This window comes from Crassostrea angulata, chromosome 6, assembly GCF_025612915.1.
Source record: "Crassostrea angulata isolate pt1a10 chromosome 6, ASM2561291v2, whole genome shotgun sequence".
Lineage (NCBI taxonomy): Eukaryota > Metazoa > Mollusca > Bivalvia > Ostreida > Ostreidae > Magallana > Magallana angulata.
Window position 1 is genome coordinate 36,463,109 of NC_069116.1, and position 23,862 is coordinate 36,486,970.

The 23,862-nt window shown below is 32.4% G+C and overlaps 2 protein-coding genes across 6 annotated transcripts in view; both read right to left on the reverse strand.

Moving 5' to 3' along the window:
- LOC128189560 (chloride channel protein 2-like) overlaps nt 1-16,004 on the reverse strand; it is a 66,283-nt gene extending 50,279 nt beyond the window's left edge. For both annotated transcript variants that reach the window (XM_052861216.1, XM_052861215.1), the window contains exons 1-3: nt 15,930-16,004; nt 3,245-3,377; nt 1,148-1,274 (exon numbers count right to left, since the gene is read on the reverse strand). In XM_052861216.1, the coding sequence (XP_052717176.1) occupies nt 1,148-1,274; nt 3,245-3,298 (181 nt within the window). In that variant the 5' untranslated portion in view covers nt 3,299-3,377; nt 15,930-16,004. The remainder of the gene's footprint in view (nt 1-1,147; nt 1,275-3,244; nt 3,378-15,929) is intronic.
- Nucleotides 16,005-21,739: 5,735 nt separating this feature from the next.
- The window catches only part of LOC128188246 (cellular tumor antigen p53-like), a 35,157-nt gene continuing 33,034 nt past the window's right edge, over nt 21,740-23,862 (reverse strand). For 3 of the 4 annotated variants that reach the window (XM_052859186.1, XM_052859185.1, XM_052859188.1), the window contains one exon: nt 21,741-23,090. In XM_052859186.1, coding sequence (XP_052715146.1) covers nt 22,842-23,090 — 249 coding nt within the window. In that variant the 3' untranslated portion in view covers nt 21,741-22,841. Of the gene's footprint in view, nt 23,091-23,862 lie in introns of all 4 variants that reach the window. The other variant, XM_052859184.1, reaches the window with a different exon arrangement.

Genomic DNA, 23,862 nt, shown 5'->3' on the forward strand with positions numbered 1-23,862 from the left:
TATTCTTTTTTACCATTCCTTTCAGTTTGAGTTGTTTTTTTTACCATTGCGACTTATTCTCGGGCGGATTACACATGTACTTAATTTGTGGCTTTGTTAGAAATATTTGGCGCAGACAAAAAAATTCATAAACATATTGTGATGCACATATTGTATAGTATTAAAAAAAATACTCTTCAAGTGCTGTTTATAATACAATTCATAGAATGAAATTGTTTATATTCATTTTTTATGATTTTCCACTTTCACTTATAATATAAATATTGGTTCACATGTCATTGAGTATATAATCAGATAATCAGTTATATTTGTGTCTATTTTGCCAGTGAAAGAAACGAAGGGTAGGTAATTGTCAGGTCCACAAAGCAGTTAATGAGGTGTGACCACCCTAATCATGTAGATAACAATTAAATAAGCCCCAACATGGATCTATTACAATGAGCTCCAAACACAATTCATTTTTTTGTTTTTGAGTAATCTTGCCCATGCCGGATGTTTTACATATTCATAATCTAGCTATTTATTTCTGTTTCTCTAATTTTATGTATGGAACATAATTTTTCAAGCTTGATAGCAGTTACTTAGATATTGCTAAGGGCACCTGCAACAAAATTTGTAACCTGCTCCAAAAATCTTAACCTCCTCCAGCATCTGAAATTTAGGACCCAGATTCAGCATCCAAATCTTTCAAGTCCATAAGTAGGTCCAGATGCATCATCCATGCAAGTTTGGTGAAGATAGGACAAGTAATAACTTAGATACAGGACCTGCAACAAAAACTTTAACCAGGTCCGGAAGCCGACGTTATAGCATAAGCTCCCCTTGACTTCGTCTCGGTGAGCTAAAAACCAGAGTCCAATGGAAAAAATCAAGGTGGAAAAGTTTCACAAGTGTGTAAAAAAAAGGGCAATCTGTGAATTATTTTGTGTAAACTATTTATCATTTCCTACTAATCGTTTACCAATTGTATGGTGTAGTGGCACGCTTCTTGGTCTGTTCATAAAATCTCCTACTATTTAATTACCATTTGCAACTATCTTGAAAGGTTTGTATAACATTTTTTTAAATGGATTATCAGACAGCCAATGTACTAGGGACACTGACAGTGACTAAGGCTCTTTGCAATTCCTGGTAGAGGGTCATTTACCTATGTATGCTCCAATTCCTGTGTTGGGTTTGACTTCAGTGTGTCCAATGTCCCTCTTTTCCTTTTTGATTGTTCTTGCCTGGAATTTGGCCCATTTTCCCAAATCTCGCTTGTAATTTCCATAAATCTAAACAAGTAAACAAAGCCTATTAATTGACTTTCCTTGTTTTGCTAAGTTTTCCACATGACTTTTAAAAGAAGTGTTCATAAAACTAAAGAACATGCAGGTAAATAAATCTGTATATTCCTTTTTGTCAAAAAAGAAAATGTGCAACTCGTGAAGAATATGCAACCCTTGAACATAATGAAATCATCATTTCAATACAATATCTTAATATTAACATATTTTTTTCCTAATTGTACATTTGGATTTTGTTGATACATGTGGTTCTCCAAAGCTCTTTCACAATGTTCCTTAGAACAAGAGGTCCACAGACCTTGATGGTCACATGAGTACCATACTCCTGCCCCTAAGAGATGAAATTCATAACTTTAGGAACTATGAATTTTCATGATATTTTCATGACTGGCTCATAAGATGGTTCATGAAGCTTATTCATGAACATCATCATTTTACTGTAATTCTTTGTTTTCTTTGTACAGATATATATGTGATGTTTTTACATAATGTTCATTTTGATTCAACTGCCCATAATTAAGAAATATAACATCGTAAAGACAACCTTTTCCCGCCTTTTTGCAATTTTAGGCTTCAAACAGTTTTCAAGCAGCTTTTCTTTCAGAAAACATAGAGCGCATGCTTGAGCAAACAAAATATTTTAATCAGAGATTTACCTAACCAAGGCTAATAAGTGACAAAAATATTTTCCTTGTTCAAGCATGCGCTCTATATTTCCCATTCATAAAAAGATAAGAAAAATGTCAATTTTTGACTGATTTTGATTGAATTATAGAAATTGCGTCACTTCTGATGTCATGTACTGCCAGTGAGTGCAAATGAATCAAATAAATATATATTTTACATCAACTCTCCTAAAATATAACATAACGTTTTATTGTACCAGAAACACTTTAAAAAATGGCGAATTATGGGGGCCAAATTTAACTCATATCATATATAGTTCTTTCTTGATTTTTGTGTCCAAGTCGTTGTCACATAGAATTTAATTTTTCGATCCTTTCCTTTGGCTTTCGCAAAAAATACAGAGCCATTAAAGTACCATGCACACTCTATATCTTCTTTTCCAAGCAGCTGGGATATTAGAGATGAATTAGTCTTTGTTACAACATCAACCAGTCAGAGACCATTTCCCATACGCTTTATTTCAGACTGCTTTTTCATGACCTTGGCCTTTATTTCTGAGTTGAGTACTATAACAATGGTCAGGGTTTGCCAGTTTCTCCTGGAATTTGGTGTGTAGGGATTATGTCATGTTCATTCAGTTAAAATCCTATTTTGTCTTGAATAAATTTTATAACCACTTTTAATGTGTCTTCTTGTTGTGTTTCTATCACCCCCATAATCTTAAAGTTACATTTTTTTGAGTATAGTCATTTCTGTTACTTAATCGGAAAGCATCCCTGGTAATATATGGAGTTTCTATTTCAATTCTCGAATTTCTTTATTACTGTCAGATAGTTTTTCAGTGAGAACTTCAGCTCGGGGTTCAAGCTTTTCAATTTCCAAATCTATCTTAACCGTTATAAATTCTTTCGTAAGATTCGTGAATTATAATAACTAATTATCTACTAAATGTGTGTTAATAACAAACTTAATTTTCATAGTTAGGCTAAATTGTTCTCAGATTTTTATTTTTTCTGCATTGCACTTCTGACAACTCATGTTATCTTTTTAATTTGTAAACAATCTTGCAAATGTCAAAAAACTCCACATACGGATAGAATATTTATTTCTGTATTATAATTACCTAACTAGGATATTTTTAAATATTAACTTCGTTTTTTCTAAATCCTTTTTCTAAAAATTATTTGATACTAGCAAATATTCGTTACCGGTAAAACGACTGTATTTTGGCATGTGGTTTCCTCAAACTGCATATGCTGCGCTCGCTCCAACGGTCGCACCGTATAACATATCATGAATGATTGTCTATCAATTTAATGCATGAATCTTACCAATGTTTGCTCGTAATCAAATTTCTTAGATCCTTCTTCTTCTTTCTCCGCCATATTTATACGCCATATGTTGACAGGAATGTACTCTTTTACGATTGGTTAATACCCATCTGACATTTTTTACCTCATGGGACTGGAGAACAAGTATGGAATCATGTTAGTGATAAAACAAACGATATTTGTACGGAAAAAAGACTACAACTGTCTGATAATTTATATTTCAAGGATAACATGTGATTTTGTCTTTGAGAAAGATTTGCATCGAGGTTAAGGCTAACAATAATAAACAATAAAATCTATAGTACACAATAAAATGTTATATATGTTGATAAAAGACAAAGTGCTAATGACAAATAGTGATTTGAGAAAAAAGGGGTTTTCATTTATTGTATAGGTACATGTAATAACATGTAGATAGTTATTTAAGCAATAATTAAAATTCTTTCTTTGGTTATTCATGCGGGATATGAAAGTGGCGACATTGCAGAAAAAAATACATAACCGGGGGCTGGGGTTGTTTGTTTTTGTTGTTGTTTTTTGTTTATACCGGTATTATTATCTTTCTTTTAACAAATTAATTGTAAAAAGTAAGTAAAATTTACTAAATTAGTTAATGTACACCTGTACGTTATGTAAAACAAAAAAAAAATCAGCCAGATCGTCTCCTTTGAGAATTTTAGTCTGACATCATGATTATTTTGTGCAGTCCGTTATTTTTCTTAGGTCGCTGTAGGTTTCGACCATTCGATAAACGGGGCATGTTTAATTCAGTCTTGTCGGTTTCAGTCATTGTAGGTTTGAATTAACTGTAAGTTTCCGTTAGAAAAAGGGAATCACGAATATTCAGGAGGTTGTGACGCAAAGCCTTCATGTTGGTAAAAGATTAACCAGAATCAATACAGATAACATTTTTAAAATCATATTTTTATACCCGTGAAATGAAATATGAGGGAATCGTGCAAGAGTTTTACCATGGCAGACAGTTTTTATCACCATGTCACATAAAAAAAACACGACTCACATTTCTTTTGTTCATATTTTTTCACTGTATCAGGCAAATAAATATATTTTGAGATTTTTTAGTTGGAAAAAAGCAGTATATATTGTTAGTGATACTAGTAAGTGATATGCATTTTTCTGTGTTTGAGTTTTGCACTCATATGCATTTGACAACTATGTAAAAGGATGTGCAAGGCCGATTAAAAAACTACTAATTAAAAAATAATGTAAATCTTATAGAAATTACAAAAAATAAATCAATAAATCCAGTTGAACTATGTTAAATTGGAGTCAAAAACACATAAACGATTTTGAACAACCTATACACATACCTCATGTTAATCATTTATACCTAAAGCTATTTTATAAGAACCAATGAGATGATCATAGTTGCTAAGAATGAAAAGCTTCAATATGTTATGGTGAATACAGTTTGCTTTTTCATTTATTGAAGCATAGAAATTTTTTTTCAGGAGAACAATGCTGTGCAATTCAGCAGTTTTCTGCAATAAACACTTGTTTGCGTGGAAGTCGCAAAGTAGATATTTTGTTGTGTCGCAGAATATTGAAAGATAAGTTGAAGTTGAAATAATGACGCGGGTCATAAGTCAAAAAACATTAGATTAGATTCATATTGAGGTTGATCAAAGATTCAGTGTGAGACACAGACACGTAGCAAGGGGAGGCCCCTTGTTAAGTAACTTTTTTTCTTACAATCAAAAATAGAAAATTCGGAGTCCCACCCAAAATTCCTGTTCCCCTTTTTTGGGGGGAAACGATGCTATACCAACTTATGATAAAAAAAAATGGATTTCACTTGATTTCACGTAGAATTACTCTCCCCTCCAAGGGATTATTGTAATAAAAAAATTAATCCATCAATAACTTACTTTTTGTAACATTGAAAATACATGAACATTTATGATTATATTCCTTTATTATTCATTATCTAAAATACCATATCACAATCATCAAGAACGTAAACTCCCATGCTAAGTATAAATTGTTTACATCAGTATCTTAACCTGCCAGGTGTAAAGATTCACCATAAAACATATATATATAGTAGATGAAAATCATTTCTGAATTTACCCTTGAAAGGAAGAGTGGTTCTGTCTGCGACAGGGTTTGAACATCAAATTTGAAAAGAAATGTTATATATCTCGTCCCTCCGCCACCAACATTTTGAAATTACTCAACTCAGTTCTGAATGAAAGATGAGTGCATAAATTTGAGGTAGTCTAGATCTCTAATTAGATGAGGAACGTTGGCGACGGCGATTCTGAATTCCTAACTTTTGTAATAAAACAGGGAAATATGAATAATTACTGGATATGCTTGATTCTGAAAAGGGGGTTATAATTTTAAACAAACACAAACCATTTTAATACTGTACGTAGTGCAACCTGCAGTATTCTGGATGTAGGCTACATCATGTAGCTATGCCCCAACAACAAATTATCATAGGCTTCTAAATTTGATATTCTATCAACTCACTACCCCCTTTACCCCTTTTAATTTTTTTGAATTTTTTTTGGCTGTGATTATTGAGTTAATCTACTTATTTTAGGGGAAAAATCGCAACAACAGTATTTATTTTTCATCATTGAAATATTATTTGAAAGAGTCCATGCATACAATGGTCATTCTGTTAAGTAAACTTACCATCCAAAACCAATGCTTAATCACAGAACTATGCGTACAGTAAAACTCTACTTCTTTTGCGCTACTTGTACAGTATGAAAAAATGACAGTTCATAATATTCTGAGGAATTTTTCTACTTTTATTTGCAACGACCTCTAACGCCATGTCAGATTATTCTCTTGGGGTATATATGAACTTCTACATGTCCTCTATTCAGTCATAATGTTTGTATTTTGTACATTCATGTAATAATCATTTCAGTTTTGGAATGTTACCTTGGATATTTACGAAAGCCCATTGAGCTCATTTTCGTAGGTAAAAAAAATATTTTTTTTCGCGAATAAACGCGAAACTTTCGCGATTAAAAGCGTAAGTTTTGCAAATAAACGCGAAACTTCCGCGAATAAACGCGTAACTTTCGCGAATAAACGCGAAACTTTCGCGATATTACGCGTAACTTTCGCGAATAAACGCGAAACTTTCGCAAATAAACGCGTAACTTTCGCGATATAACGCGAAACTTTCGCGATATAACGCGAAACTTTCGCGGTGTAACGCGTTAGTTTCGCGAATAAACGCAAAACTTTCGCGAATAAACGCAAAACTTTCGCCATTAAACGCGAAACTTAAATATAAATATTGTTATTTCGTAGAAGAAACACTTTGAAGAATAATTACTGAAAACAAATATATTAATTTAAATAAAACAAAATAATGTTATATAAAGATGTAAATGAATTAGATTTAACCTTATACAAATAAACATAAATTCAAACGTAGGAAATCTTTAAAATCTTAGTACTGATTTTCAAAGAACATAATGCATCGCGCTTCTCACATTCTAATGGGCGCTGTATTATTGAAAATGGGGCAGCAATATATTTTAATTATGACAATTTTAATTCGAAATAAACGTTTTATTAGGTATCATTTTAGAATTTAAAGGATATCATTGTTTAAAACGTTATGATATATATTATATCGCTGCAACATAACTTAACGTCTAGTTTTATATCAGAAAGATAAGTCAAGCTGTGAAATGAAATTTTCAAGCTTTTGTTCAAATCTAGATGACGTAAATTCGTCCTCCAAATTTATCACATATGTCATTTAAAAATTAATACTAAGATTTAAAAGGTTTGTGACGGTTAAAAATTTATATCAATTTTTATAAGAAAAAGATCATCAATGAATGCCTGTTCGAACACAGGGTCGGCGAACAACTGAAAATCGTAATATGATGCTCAAACTTATTATCTACTTTGGACATATAACATATAAAAATGGTATGATAAAGTTTTATCAGATTTATTAATATCTATATGCAAAAAAGAAATTTTGTCTTCATAAATCAACGTAACAATGATAATGAATAATAAGTATTTATTATATAAAACTTAAAATGTGTTTGTTTTCCATCGTTTTTCTTCATATGGGTTCTGTATGAAATGACAATATTTATATAATAGTTTCGTGTTTATTCGCGAAACTTACGCGTTTATTCGCGAAACTAACGCGTTTATTCGCGAAAGTTTCGCGTTATATCGCGAAAGTTTTGCGTTATATCGCGAAAGTTTCGCGTTTATTCGCGAAAGTTACGCGTTTATTCGCGAAAGCTTCGCGTTTATTCGCGAAAGTTACGCGTTTATTCGCGAAAGTTTCGCGTTTATTTGCGAAACTAACGCGTTATATCGCGAAAGTTTCGCGTTTGTTCGCGAAAAAAAAAATTTACCTACGAAAATGAGCTCAATGGGCTTTCGTAGATATTGATAGTTAAAATGTTCACTTAAAAATAATGTTACAAAAATACGTACACCTTTTACACTTCTGCCAATTTATTACCGTAACGTATTGAATTGTTCCGGAAGCTTTTTTAATCCATTGATCAATGGATTTGATTAAAACCACACTGACAAGTTGTCTTCAACGGTACGCAGAGCTACATGTTCGATTTGTTTACTCGCCTCGACAAACTAAGAGCGCTACCCAAAACTGTACACTTCCGTTGCTATCCTGTGTAGAGTACTTTGGGATATAAAAGCACATATATATACTATACATACTAGTATAAATGCATAAGTTTTATTTGACTTAAAACTGATACAAGCAATTTACGTGTGCTTACCTAGGCTGATCCGAAAATTGTTACCGGGGTGGGGGTACGAGGGATACTATTTTATAATATTTAAATGCTTCCAGGGGGAGGGGGGGGGGGCTATTTTCTATAACCTTACTATGTGATTTATTTAAATATAAGTTTTAATTTTAAACACCAGAATTTAGAATTGATTAAGTCATAATAAATATTTATGGTGAACCGTAATATACGCAAACTCTTACTGATCAGCATCTGTTTGCTCTATTTCCCCCCGAAACATTTATTTGGAAATTATGTATCTATCTACTATTAATTCGTTAATAGATCATTAATATATGGCATACTGTTCGGGGTTCATATCAAAATTCGATTTTGTTTTGAATCCTTGTAGATATGGAACTTTGATTAGATTGAATGCTTGCTGCAAGTCAGTAATTTCTTGGACTGAAAAAAAAATTCGGATGGAAGACATTAGAACTACTAACGTGGTGAAAAGTTGTTTTACGGTGCACAAAAAGGATCACTTGTATATAAAAGAAAGAATTAACCTATAAGGCCGGTATTGGTTTCTGTCTTTACAAAAAGCATATCGATTTACATTTTAGGCCACGCACAGTAAACTCTTGGGCTCTATTTCTCATAATGAATAGCGACTGAAATAAAGTTCCACAGCTGTTGTCCGAGCAGTATGAGTTATGGAAGCTATTTTTATCTATTATCTTTAAATGTTATTTTCAGTTTACTTTCCATAAGACAATATATGTTCTTACATGCATTTATTTAAACCAGGGACGTTTGTTCATAGCATGTAAAAATGGCGACTCTTGATCTGGCAAGCGTGTTATAGAGAAAGTCTGAGGCAGGTAAAGCAAAGTAAATTGTCTGAAGAATTTAATAGCCCTAAAACATCCTTAGATAGCTCCAAACTGTGACCCTTGCACCTACATGTATATTAGTACTGGGATCTCAAGAAGGGTTTAAAGTTCAACATAGAAATACTCAGTATATACAGGAACAATGTTTTAAAAATTTCTCCTCAAGAACTACAAAGCTACATTTTGTGATTTTACTATCCAATCATCCTTATAGCTTCATGTCCTCATTTTAAGGTCAAAGTTACCTCCTTTTGATACTTTATTATTACATATTTACATCTATCGAGCAATTAGGTCTTCCGTTTCACAAAAGACTTTCTACCGATGAGCTGGAAAAGAAGACAATTTTCATTCCTTTTTTTCCTGAACGCAAACTTTGAGGCTTCATATCTTGCTCATTTATGAAATTTTCCTGACATTTTCAGGGCTAATAGACTTTATAAATCACATTCTAAAACATTTCATAAATTATAAAATTCCTTTTCCGTTAACGAGTTACCGTTAATCTGGAAATGTTTATTTCTGCATTCGCAAAAAATGTTCCCTAAAAATTAATCAACAATAACAAACAAGAGGGCCATGGATACTGTGGAATCATTAAAATTCGTGGGGGCCAATTTTCGTTGATTGTTGTTTTTTTATTTATTCGTGTGGATTTAATTTCGTGGGTGCGTCAGTTTTCACTTTTAGTATAAAAGAAATTCTTTCTACTTTTTTTTCGTTGAGGATGTAAATTCGTGGGGAAGGGCTACCAACGAATACCACGAAAATTGAGCCACCACGAATTCTAATGATTCCACAGTATTCTAATGTTCATAATTAAGCCCCTTTTCTAACAGGATAATTTTATAGTCATATCACATGTTAAGCATTGCAGTTCTAAAAAAGATCCTAAACAATTGTTTGTATGTGTGATATAAACCTACATCAAACTCTGAACCCCTTGTGAGGCATATAAGGAAAACCATACATAATAACATTTCAGTTTTTGTAAAGAATTAAATGTTTTCCTTTATACAATTGTATCCCAAATATGGCCCAACCCTACTCCTCAAGATTTTGATTTTAACAAATTTGAATATACACTATCTGAAGTTGCTTCCACTGAAGTTACAGCTTTTCTAAGCAAATGGTTTTTTATAAGAAGATTTAAAAAGATTTTTTATCTATATATTCCTATGTAAAAATTCGACCCCCCCCCCAATTGTGGCCCTATCCTGCCCCCGGGGGTCATGATTTTCACAACTTTGAAACAACACTACACCAGGATGCTTATATATAAGTTTCAGCTTTCCTGGCTGAATGGTTTTGGAGAAGATTTTTGAAAATTTCACGAAAATATTCAATAATTTCAAATTATCTCCCCTTGTAAAAGGACGTGGTAATATTCAATAATTTTTTTTAATTATTTACCCTTGTAAAAGGGCGTGATCCTTAAATTTCACAACTTTGAATCACCTTTGCTTAAGGATGCTTTGTGCCAAGTTTGGTTGAAATTGGCTCTGTGGTTCTGGAGAAGTTTACAGACAGACAGACGGACGGACGGTCAAAATGTGATCAGAAAAGATCACTTGAGTTTTCATCTCAGGTGAGCTAAAAATGTAAATAAAATTTTTTACCGAAGGCTGGTTTTTTTCTCGCTATATGAACAGGGATTCGTTTCATAAAGGGTCGTACGTCCAGACTTAGCACTGCGCCGGTGTGAATTATGAGACTAGTTCGAATATTTGCGTAACTTTATGTCCGACTAAAGTTATGCCAAAATTTTACGTCCATTTATACACACCTCACAGCCTTATTAGCATAATCGGAACCTTTCTGGTTTTTATATTCCGGAAAGAATGAAAAAACCCGAGAGAGTCAAAACTTCGTATATCTCGGGATTTTAACGAGACCAGTCTAATACTCGTGAAAATCGAGAGAGGAGTTTAAATGGAAAAAGTAAGTAAAAGTTTTTGTTTCTTATATTGGCAAGCTTTTAAATTATTTAAAGTTACAGAACAATTCTTTATTAATATGAAGTCGACTTACTGGTATATTAGTACATATTTCATTTGTAAAATCATTTGACAAATTTAAAGTGTTTTGTAGCTTTTGAAATTGAAATTACTGAAAGTACATGCACATGATGCAACTATCTTTTGACGCTGTATATATAACAAAAAGAAACTGTCAGCTGGGTTTTAAATTAGTGGCAAAATGATGTAATACATGTATGTACAATATTAGAAAAGATTACATTGTTAGTAATTGCACATTCCATTAATAACTTCATTGAATATATACATGTAAGTATTTGATGAGTGCACAATGTTTGCAAAAATTACATGTAATTCTCTTAACACTTTATGTTTATTCTATTTTAGTTTCCAGACCATGACATTAATGAATATTTCTTGAATGGAATGCAATGGAATGAGGATTAGAATGGAACCTTATTCTGCCCTTTTACCAACCATCTTTTCAAGATTTATGGAGCCAACTACAGAAGAATTTGATCTATACACATCATTCATAACATTCTTATTTATGTTGCATAACTTTAAATGTTACTGGATGAATTGTGTTCACATAATGAATACCAGCAAACTTTTTATCGAGTGCACTTAATTTGTAATTTTTCTACCCATCCATCTAACATATCTTTTTATATAACATATTCATATACATGTAACATTTTTGGAAACAGCTATTTTTTTTAAAATTGGAATTTAGCCTTACTATTTTATACAAGTTTTTTTTTAAAGGGACTTGGACACGATTTTAGATCAAAATTTTGTTTTCAATTTCTTTATGCATAAAATGATTTACTTGCACATTTTGAATAATTGACCATAATTTGAATGTTAGAAGTCAAGTTATAAGAGAGATACAGGGGTAAGAATTTATTGTTATGTAAACAAAGCTCGAGTCTTATGTTTGTTTGCAAATAATATAAAGTATGAAATTACCACTTCTTTGAGAAAATGATTCATAGAAAAGAAGGTAAACTGATTCGATGTGATCATAAATGATATTATTAATAGAAAAAAGCAACATTTGAATGAAACTTACACCAATAAAACACATATGTAAATAATAACAAGACTCGCGCTTTGTTTACAAAACAAAGAATATTTAATTCTTTATCTTTCTTTTAACTCAGTATTTGACTTTCAAATTTTGACAAAGCATTAAAAATACCCATATCAACCATTCTAAATATTGAAAATGGAAATATAAAATTTTGAATTTTAAGCTAAAATCGTGTCTAAGTCCCTTTTATGTACTCTTTTGTATACAAACAGAACAAAAATACTTAGTTACATGGGAAATGGACATAATATATATAAAAGTGTCTGATAAAAGTATAGGTCTTGTTCATGAACAGAAGAAATTGACAGAAAAATATTCAGTTTTAGCCATGAAATACAAATATTAATATTTTTTAAGAATATTATTTAATCTAAATAAGTTATAAAAGGTTTTATTCCTTTATTCCAATGTTTGGAAACAAATCCAATATATAATTAAAATTGCTGTACAGTATATTCTATTGATTCCTATAATATATCACTTTAGTTTCTTGAACAGCATGTTTATTACTTTTTTTTCTTAAAATGATGTATGTACAAGGTCATTAATTTATTTTCATTATATTCAACTAGATACAAATAGGCCTTCTGCAACCTTTTCATTGTTTAAATGGTATGGGGTTTTAATTACCTTTCATATGAAAAATGACATCTAAATCTTAAATTGCTGTACATTATATCCTATCCATCTAATGTATCACTCATTTTACAAAAGATCTCTTACAACCTGTGTATTTTTTTTTTCAGTTTACATAACACAGTGTATTAATTGAATGTAGTTGTGTAGATTTATGCATGTACCTACAAGCAATATACATTTAATATTCACCAGGTACATGTACCAGCCTATATTTGATAAATAAATGTACTTCTTTCATGCCTTTTACTCATTGTTATATGTATTATTTATGATTAAAATACTTTGAAAACTCTTCTCAATTTATTTATCTATTTTAATAAGATTAAGAAACGGAATATAGTTAATGCACGTTTTCAAGAGTTGTCTCTCTTGGGGACAATAATGAATGCTCCCCAGGGTTCATGACCCTGAATATTGAGTAGGCTGTGAGGTGTGTTATAGGTAGGCGTAAGTTCGGACGTAAACACAAGTAAGCATATATATTATGAAACGACGATTCTATTTTATCACTAATTAATGCGATTTAAGTTACATGTATTGTCACATTCAGATACTGAGAAAGAACGATTTTTACTTTTAGTTCTGGAATTTGATTGCCACGAGAGTTTCTCCGGAATTAATGTGCACACGGGGGTTTCTCCCGAATAAATGTGCACGAGAGAGAGAGAGAGAGAGAGAGAGAGAGAGAGAGAGAGATTATAAATAGAAATTATCATTTTTAAATACTGGATACAGAAAGTGTAATTTATCGTAAAACATGTACATGTAAAAAATACATTATATTGCGCTAAAATACAACACATCGCGAAATGACTGAAAACAAAAATGCATTAAGTTTTATAACCCCTAAAATCATTTTAATATTGAAATGCGCAATGGCAAAGAGCGACAAATGTCAGAAAATTGGATGTAAACATAAAAATGACAACTAGTAAATTTACACCGACCCAGTAAATTCAAAAGTTTCAATATAATAAAAGTAATAAAATAACATATATTTTGGACTACCTAATTACTTAAAATGATTTGTTATACCCCAGGATTCGGTTGCACGAACGTCAGTTAAATTAACTCTTAGTTAAAACCGTAACTATATAATAGCTGTTAATTTTTTAATGGCAAGTTACATAACTAAGAGTTAATTTTGGGTTGCTCAAAATATTGTTAAGAGTCTATTAGCTAACTAGGATGTAGGTTTTTGACCGATAAATCAATAAATTAATACAAATCCTTGAAATAAAGCAATTATCAATTTTACTGGAAAATTTCACCGATGATTGAGAATGTGTGGTTTGTTTATATTGTCGTCTGACAAACACCTCACAAATTGATGACGTCAACTATGGGTACAACATTGAAATTACAGGGGAGTCCCCAAATGCAGACAAGCTTAAAACTTCGAAATAATTTATGATCGATGGTCGTGACCAGTTTTAGACTTCCTTTAAGGATGACTTTTACTCAGAATGAAAAAAAATTCCACTAATGATAATGAAAAACCAACTATTGTGTGTTATAGACCTTACATGGTAGTGTTATTCTTCACTTTCAAAAAAGTAGGTCAATGATCTACTTTTTTGAGTTAATGGCCATTGAATATTTTTTGAAAATTTAAGAAAAATCCATAAATATTTTACACTATGATTGAGATTTTCAAATTGCCTCACTCTCTAACAAATGAAATACAGTTTATGAATAGTAGTAACAGATTCAAAGCATTAAGTTTTCATTCACAATTGTTATAGATATTCTAGTCCGAATTTCCTCTATCAGTTTTCAAATTACTACCCGTTTTTGAATCAATATAACAAAAAACTGGGTGGTGATAATGCTAAAACATTTATAGTATTAAACTAAGTATATTGACCTTTCTCTGCTGACATAAAATTTATATGAGGTCAAAGATCAAGATTTTGAGATATGGTATCTATTATTTTTAAGCATTTTTCAATATTTTTTTATTGTTTTTTTTTCTACCTTGCACTTTAGGCAGCTCATAACTGGGTCACCTTTTTAATTTGTAAACAATACGGTAAATAATCGAGCAAATGTCAAACTCCACACACGGATAGAATATTTATAATTTCCTATCTAGGATTTTTTTAAAACCTTAAGTTTGCTTTTCTCCCATATTTTTTTTAAAAATTATTCGATACTGGAAAATATTAGTAAAAAAAAACTGGTAAAAAAATACATCAAGTTAGTTGAATAATTCAGTTAAAAACAATATAATTTAATCTATTCAAAACGTTATTCAATTTTTTGCACATATACCGTTGCAGTTATCAAGCAATGATTCAATGCTTATATTTACAATTATCGGAAGAGCCACTGGAACAGCTGAATTTGCTGACAAAAATAGTGCACTACGCTATAAATTACACGATTTTATTTTTCATTTTAATTTAAACACATTTTATTGAGAAATCATTTGGATTGGGTAGCAGGCAAAATTTTTGCAAATCCTTTGATATATTAATAAATTGAATTCATATAACTGCATGTTGAAAAATATTTACATCAATGAAATGTTTATCAGCGTAAGTATAACATGAGGTCGTGATCCGGTTTGAAGTCGCACGGAGAGTCAGTCATGTTCTTCGAGAAATACTGAAGAAAAATTGTATTCATCCGCACCAGTTTTCACTCAAATCAAACAATGCAATTTAATAGGGGAAAGAGATTGAATGCATATGTTGATAATATGAACGTCACAGATTTCCATGAATATAAGGAAAATGCACTCTGAAAACTGAATGGAATTATATACTAATCGTAATGGTTCCATTTGTTTTTCCCAATTATCTTTTCTAAAGGAAAATTTAAAATTCGTATGTGTGGTTTAGGTCAAAAATAGTTTTAAAAGTATGAATGTGTCGAGATAACTGATTCATCATCCTGACACATTTTCACGACCTTCACTCACACAAATATGACTCAATACAGCCCTACATGTATATATTCACACCTGTATAAGGACGAAATATTGCTGCAGTAGTTTTATGATGAAACAAAAGGTTACAACTGTTCTATTTCATTCATTATACACTAAACTTCACTAATATGCTGTAACTCCGAACTAATTAGAACACAACTGGACACTAAATAAATCTTTGAAGGCCAGTTGGGCAAATTTAAGCTCCTACAAACTTCTATGTACAATTTAAATTGCGTGAATATTCACAACGATTAAAATTTTTGAATTAAGAGAACCTTATTAACGTCGTATTTTATTTTTAATGTTTAACTTTATTTGGAGGGGGGGGGGGGGGGGCATATACACACATACACGTTATTATTAAAAACTTCAAAACATTTATATTATCATGGATTTCCGTTTGACCACCATCTTACCTTTTAGGAATGTTCTATTTCCCCAAAAAATATCAAGAAATGGAAAAACAGAGGGCGTCAATATTACCGGTGTCGTCTGCATTAATAAATCACTCAACGTGTCAGTCGGGCCGTCAGCGCGCGCAGAGTTCCGTGTTCATTCTCAACTTTCATGGATATAAAAAGGGGCAAAGAAACAAGATTTTCTTTCTGTGGGTTAAGTTGTCAACATTGTGAACTTATTTTTTGAGTGAAGCCGTCCCGACCCTCAAGAAAAATCTGCATGTATATTGTATGCTCCGAGGGACGTGAAAGTTAAGTAATTAATTTATCCATTATGTAAGAGTATGAAAAATGAATAAAGTTATTGTAATTAATACAGCTAAACAGTTTACATATATTGTACTAATGTTATACTTTGATATAAATTTTATCATTGTTTTATGATCTTTCAGGGCTTATATACACTACGAATGTTAGAGTCACCGTGTTATCCTTAATGATACTCTACTCAGGTGAAAAAAGGGTCACAAAGTCCATGAATAAGAAAACCAGCTGTAGCTGGATTAAGCTTCCAAAAATACACATTATCAAAATTGTGTATTCTCTTAACAATATGAAATTCGTTATGTCAGAAGAAAATATACAAACGATTTGGGTTTTTTTTGTATTTATTTTATATAATTATATTGTAAAACAAAATTTATAAAAACCTTCATCATACATAATTTGAATCATATGTTTAGATATTAAAGTAAGCTCCACAAAATTTGCAAGGTATGTACATTCAACAACCCATAAAAAAGTTCAATAAATTTTTCACAATTTTCCATTAAAATGTGAACCACACGGCAGTTCACCAAATGAAATTATTTCATCTACCACTTCATTTGAAATCTGATATAAGGAATTATATCTTTGTTATTCCAAAGTTTTTACAATACTCAAATATCAACAAGAATGTGTGTGTGTTTATATATATATTGGCAAAAACTGATAAGTAACTGACAGGACTGAAATTGACACGCTCTATTTATCGATTGGTCGAAACCTACAGCAACTAAGAAATCACGGACTGCACGAAATAATCATGACGTGGGAGTAGCGATCACTGGAGAAAAAAAATTACATAACCCGGGTTATATATTTTTTCTGCAATGTCGCTACCTTCATATCTCGAATAAATCACCAAAGAAAGCATTTCAAATATATATATACACACACACACATTGGTTAATATACGGATCAGACAGTATAAGAAATGAGAACACTAGCTTTAATGTCGTACAAGTGCATTAAAAGAGACAGTTCCACCATTGTTTCCTTTTACAAGTATATAACAACAGCACTATATCCTACTCAACCTTCGGGAGACAAGTTATGAGGATTGTTGTGCATCTTACTGGCAGTTTTAATTGCCTGATATTGTTATCTACACGTAAATGTCTGACCCTTGACAGGAAGCACCAGAAACGGTCTGCTAAGGTGGCTGTAATCAATTTGTAAACTCTTCCTAAGGCACAGTGTCAACAACTGCACACAGCTCGACACCTACTACCTTCAGCTTCAAGACATTGATTTAATAAACAAAAAAATAATTAGGTTTACACTGACAACCTGTTAAGAAAATGAATAATCCTAGATTATTCCTCTGAAAGGCAGTGTTAATGACAATAAAATTTGGATTCTGTAGAAATTTTGCACAGTTGTAAACATGGGTTATTATACTTTTAATTATTACAGGTGACACATTGAAAATTTAAGCTTCATATTACAAATTATATCCACTATGATTTTTGCGAACATAAAAGCAAGCAAATATTGGTTATTTTAAAACGAATAACAAAACAAGAGGCCCATTGGGCCACAATGCTCACCCGAGCAATATAAACCATAATACACAGGGTCCACAAATTTCACAATTTTGGTGGAGGAATTTTGTTTCATGAACATCAGAGTCATGCATTTAGTTTATCTCCCCCTGCCAAGGATAGTGAGAAGAAGTTTTTCTAAGATTTAATACATTTTTACTATTATTACGGTACTTATTACATGAAGGTTTGTTACTGATTGACTAAAGAAATATATTGGTTGATTCATCTCAAAGATGGCAAGGTGAAGCATTTTGTTTACCCGAGGACTATCAAGTGACACATCTTGTCACAAAAAGATATGATCTACACAAACCCATGGATACAAGTTGGCTAACATATTGTCTAATTTAACTCGTTTAAACTCTTCAAAATTATCAATCACCTTTCAAATACTCTTTGAAAATCTTCGCTTCACCCAGGTACACTTAGACTGCTTTATTGCTATTCAACTTTAAACGTTTTCTCCCTTTTCAAGTGCAGAGATCTGAACAAATCTCGACGCTGCTATTAAGTTCTGCTCCAGACACAATGTGACGTCAATATTCAAAGGACAACTACTCCAAATATTTTCTATTTTAAGTAATTTGAAATGTTGAAATGAGTAGGCGAAGCATTGGCCAATGACGCCATATTGCGAATATTAATTCTCACCTAACATGGCCACATCCTATGACCTGAAACCCTGACTCTGGGGCCATTTTATACAAGAGGCCAATTGGCCTTAACGGTCACCTGAGTAGCATATATCCCATACACAAACTTGTCATGGAGTCTCATATATGCATCTAATTAATTAAGTTTCATACTGGAGTACAAAAATAATAAATTTGTAATGACGACCACATTTCAAAAAGAACTGTGAAACCTATTATTTTGGTGAAAAACTAAAAGATCTGGTCTACAAAATCATGAATTCAGTTTTCCTTTCAGGTGTGTGGGAGTAAAGAAAATAATTTTTTAGCGTTATATGCATTAACATCTATACATCCATTTTGGCCCTGCCCTAGAGTCAAAACCCATCCTTGAGGGGGACATGAAAATTAAAATTTCAGTAGAGGACTTCCTGGTAAACATAATTATTAGTCAGTTTTTTTATACAGATGTGTGAGAATAGAGAAGAAAATTTTCAAACATTATATGCATTAACACTATATTGCCATATTGCGCCCCCCCCCCTTCATGTCCTGAACACCTGACCCAGGGGCCATGAATTTCACAATTTAGGTAAAGGAGATTGTGGATATCATAACCATGTATTCAGTTTTTTGTCCCCATGTGTGGGAGGAGAGAAGAAGATTTTTTAAGATTTAAAACATTTTTACTATATGGCCATATTGGCCCCACCCTAGAGCCTGAACACCTAATAAAGGGGTCATGAATTTCACAATTTTAGTAGAGGCCCTCATGAACATCATAACCATGTATTCAGTTTTTTGCTCACATGTGTGGGAGTAGAGAAGAAGATTTTTTAAGATTTAAAAAAGTTTTACTATATGGCCATATTGGCCCCACCCTAGAGCCTGAACCCCTGACCCAGGGGTCATGAATTTCACAATTTTGGTAGAGGGCTTCATGGACATCATAATCATGCATTCAGTTTTTAACAAATATATATGGTTGTAGAGAAGAAGATTTTCTAAGATTTAAAAAAGTTTTACTATATGGCCATATTGGCCCCACCCTAGAGCCTGAACCCCTGACCCAGGGGTCATGAATTTCACAATTTTGATAGAGGGCCTCATGGACATCATAATCATGCATTTAGTTTTTAACATATATATATGGGAGTAGAGAAGAAGATTTTCTAAGATTTAATACATTTGTACTATATGGCCATATTGGCCCCACCCTAGAGCCTGAACCCCTGACCAAGGGGTCATGAATTTCACAATTTAGGTAGAGGGCTTCATGGACATCATTATCTTGAATTTAGTTTTTGACAAATATATATGATAGTAGAGAAGAAGATTTTCTAAGATTTAATACATTTTTACTATTTTGCCACATTGGCCCCACCCTAGATCCTGAACCCCTGACCCAGGGGTCATAAATTTCACAATTTTGGTAGAGGGCTTCATGGACATCATAATCATGCATTTAGTTTTTTTAAAAATATATATGGTAGTAGAGAAGAAGATTTTCTAAGGTTAAATACATTTTTACTATATGGCCATATTGGCCCCACCCTAGAGCCAGAACCCCTGACCCAGGGGCCATAAATTTCACAATTTTGGTAGAGGGCTTCATGGACAACATAACCATGCAACCAGTTTTTTCCTCACATGCGTGGGAGTAGAGAAGAAGATTTTTGAAAATTTGGCTTTTTTTGCATATTTGGCCCCGCCCGTGGCACCCCAGGGGTGGTAGAGCCATGAATTTCACAATTTAGATTCTTCTTACCATAGAGATGCTTCACACCAAAAATGGTAACGATTGGCCTGGTAGTTTTCAAGAAGAAGTTAAAAATGTAAAATTGTTAACGCACGACGCACGACGCACAGACGCACGACGACGGACGAAGACCAATTGCAATAGGTCACCTGAGTGACTCAGGTGACCTAAAAATGTGTAGAAGGCTTCATGTACAGCATAACCATGAATCTAGTTTTTCTCAAATATTAATTAAAGAAGAGAAGGTTTTTGATAATTTGGTTCTTTTTGCTTCTTTGGCCCAGCAAATGAGGCCCCAGTGGTGATTTGATCATAAATTTCACAATTTGTATTTCTCTCTTCAAACCAAAATGAGTAATAATTTGCTTTGTAGTTTTCATGAAGTTAAAATATATAATTGTTAACAGACGATTCACGACAGACAAAAATCAATTACAATAGGTCACCTATGTGACTCAGGTGATCAGAACTGATTTACAAAAATTCTTTATTATCTCTACTGAAAAGATGGCCTGGCCATTTATTTTAACAACGTTGAATTCTCTTAAGCTAAGGATGCTTTGTGCAAACTTTGGTTGAAATTGGCCATGAGGTTCCAGCGAAGAAGTGGAAAATGTAAAAAGTTTACAGACAGAGGGATAGACAGACAGACGCCATACATAAAGTGATCAGAATAGCTCAGTTGAGCTTCAGCTCAGGTGAGCTGGAAAAAAAGAGAGGTAATAATTTATACAATGATATATGCATACATTAACACACACATTAAATATTTTGTTCACAGCAAATGCAAATGACATGTTCACATAAAACATAATTTATTGAATATTGTGCTACATTAATATGGATTTAGTTTTCTTTCAGAAATTAACAAATAACTTAAAAAAGAAACTGGACGGAGAGTTTCTTGACTTGCTTCTGGTATGTCATGAAATTGGCAGAATGATCAATGAACCATGATAAGAAAAATATTAGTGAGCTTCAATGAACCTTGAAATGAACAATGTTAAGAAAAATATTAGTGAATTATCTTTAACACTTCAGAACCTTGGGTTTTTCTATTGTTAAAAAATAACATGACAAGTTCTGAAAAGTATTGAAAAAAAATGGAAATTAACAAACCATTTTTAAAAATTCTCTTCAATTAAAAAAAGGGATAATGAAATGAAATACTTGATTGCACCATTGAAATTTCACTGTGATATGATAATGAAAGTTGGCATGTACATACTATAATAAAGGTAATTGCATCACTGAACACAGAAGTAGTTTGTTCCCAACAAACTCTGAACACCATTCAATTTTTGTCAAGCAATATTTCTTTATACTAACATTTTAAAAACGAAGACAAAACTACTTATAATTCTAAAAAAAAAAGAAAAAAAAAACACAACAAAAACAAGAAAGGAAATTCAGACTTCTTGAAGTCAATACTCTTGTTCACAAAATAATTCTACTCAAAATAAAAAAATATCAACAATCATAAGTTAAAACATTGTGTTCTTTGACTGATTGTTGATATTTGTAAGTCCCAGCAGTAACCCCCCAACCCCCCCCCCCCCCCCAAAAAAAAACAAAGCATAAAACCCCCCCCCAAAAACAACAAGAGGCCCAGGGGCCACATCACTCACCTGAGCAACAATAGCCATAACTGATCAAGTCAGGGTATACAGTATCAAAATTGTAATATCCCGACAATTGGGTACTGTAGATCTTACACAAAAAGTAAAAAAAAAAAAAATCTTTATCTTTATCTATGTATTTTTGATAACTACTAAGCTCCTTTTGTTGTTTTAGTATTTGTGAGAAGATTTTTCTCTATTTATTCCTACATGAACAATTTTTTTTCTCTATTCCTATAAAAAAAAAAACCCTTTGTGCACTTTCCCCCAGGAAATCATAGTTTGATCAAGCTTTAATCTGCACAACCAGAAAGACTTTTCGATATTTTCCTATGTAAAAATTTGAGCCCCCCCCCCCCCCAAAAAATGTTCCCACAATATCCTGGGGATCATGATTTGAACAAATCTACACTACATGAGGATGTTTCCACCCAAATTAAGGCTTTTCTGGCCAAATGGTTTTTTGAAAGAAGATTTTTAAAGTTTTTCTATTTTTATATAAAACTTGATCCCCCATTGTGCCCCACCCTACACCCAGGCTCATATTTGAACAAAATTTAATCCACACTACCTGAGGATGCTTCCACATAAGTTTCAACATTTTTTGCCATATTGTTTTAGAGAGGATTTTTGAAAAATACCAACAGATTTTTAATAATTCTAAATTATCACTCCTTTGAAGTGGGTTTGGCCCTTCATTTTAACAAACTTGAATCCCCTTCGACCATAGATGCTTTGTGTCAAGTTTAATTGATATCAACCTACTGGTTCTTGATAAGAAAATGAAAATGCAAAAAGTTTCATTGATGACAACAATAACAAAGACAGACAGTGGACACATTTTGATCAGAAGAGCTCAATAAAGCCTTCCACTCAGGTGAGCTAAAAAAACAAAACAGAACATAGATTTCTATACCTCTACATAAGAATATAGAATAAACAACAACCTGTTTGAAATCTGTAACAGCTGTCTTTTGCATAAGTAAGCATCAATATACCAACCAAACCTAATTTTTTATGCAGCATAGATCGTTGTTTAAAATTTCCAATCATTCATCAGTCCTTGGTCTTTTAGCCTCTCGTGTCAGAGATATTGTGTGTTTAAAAGTGTATCGTGTCACTTCATAGTAACCTGGACAGTATGTGGAGGTCTGGGAAATGGAGCTCTGTGAATTGAGGGTGGTGGCACTGTTGGAGTCTCTCTGTAAGACCTCCTCTATTAAGCTGTTTTTGTAATCAGTCAGACCCTTCCAAATTTTATTGCGATGTGAAGTTCCAATTTTCATCTTCTGCAGATCCTAAAATACATCAACAACTGCATGAATAATACTGCCATCAAAATGATTTTCAGTCAAATTCTTATGACAGATATCCCAAGGTCATTTTCTAATTGATAAAAGAGACCAAAAGGCCTTGCCATCACCAGAGAACCATAGCCTGTAGATAGACACGTCAGGGAGTCTCATGTGTGCATTTTAAGCTTCAATGGCGTCTATGCCCTAACTCAAGATTCCCCTGACTGTTACCCCTGCTTTTATTATTTGATTCTCTGCCCAATGGGCAGTGACTTTCACAATTTAAGAATAGTACAATATGGACATAATAACAATGCATTTAGTTTATATCCCAAGACAGAAGAAAATATTATACAAGAGTCCAACAGGCCAGGAGTTGATGGTCACCTGTGTACTATAGCCTGTAGATGGACCTGTCAGGGAGTCTCATAATTTAAGGTAACTCACTACACCTAGACTTATCTTTTAAAAACGCTACAAGATGGCAGTTTAAAGGTTTTGCTAAATTGTTTGTATTAATCTATTTGGTTGTTTATTGTGATAGCTCTGTGGTTGTGAACCGCAGACAAGTGTGAAACTTCTTGGGACTTTTGTTTCCATTTACTGAATTAAACTTTTAAAAATATATGAGAAGATGGGTGGATAAGGCACGTAAGATGCCCATACGAGGAATGATAAAATATTACAAAATTAACATATCATTAAATCTGATAATTTAAAAAAAAAAATAATTAAAAACAGAGTATATTTAACGTTAAATAACGAGTTTTTAACT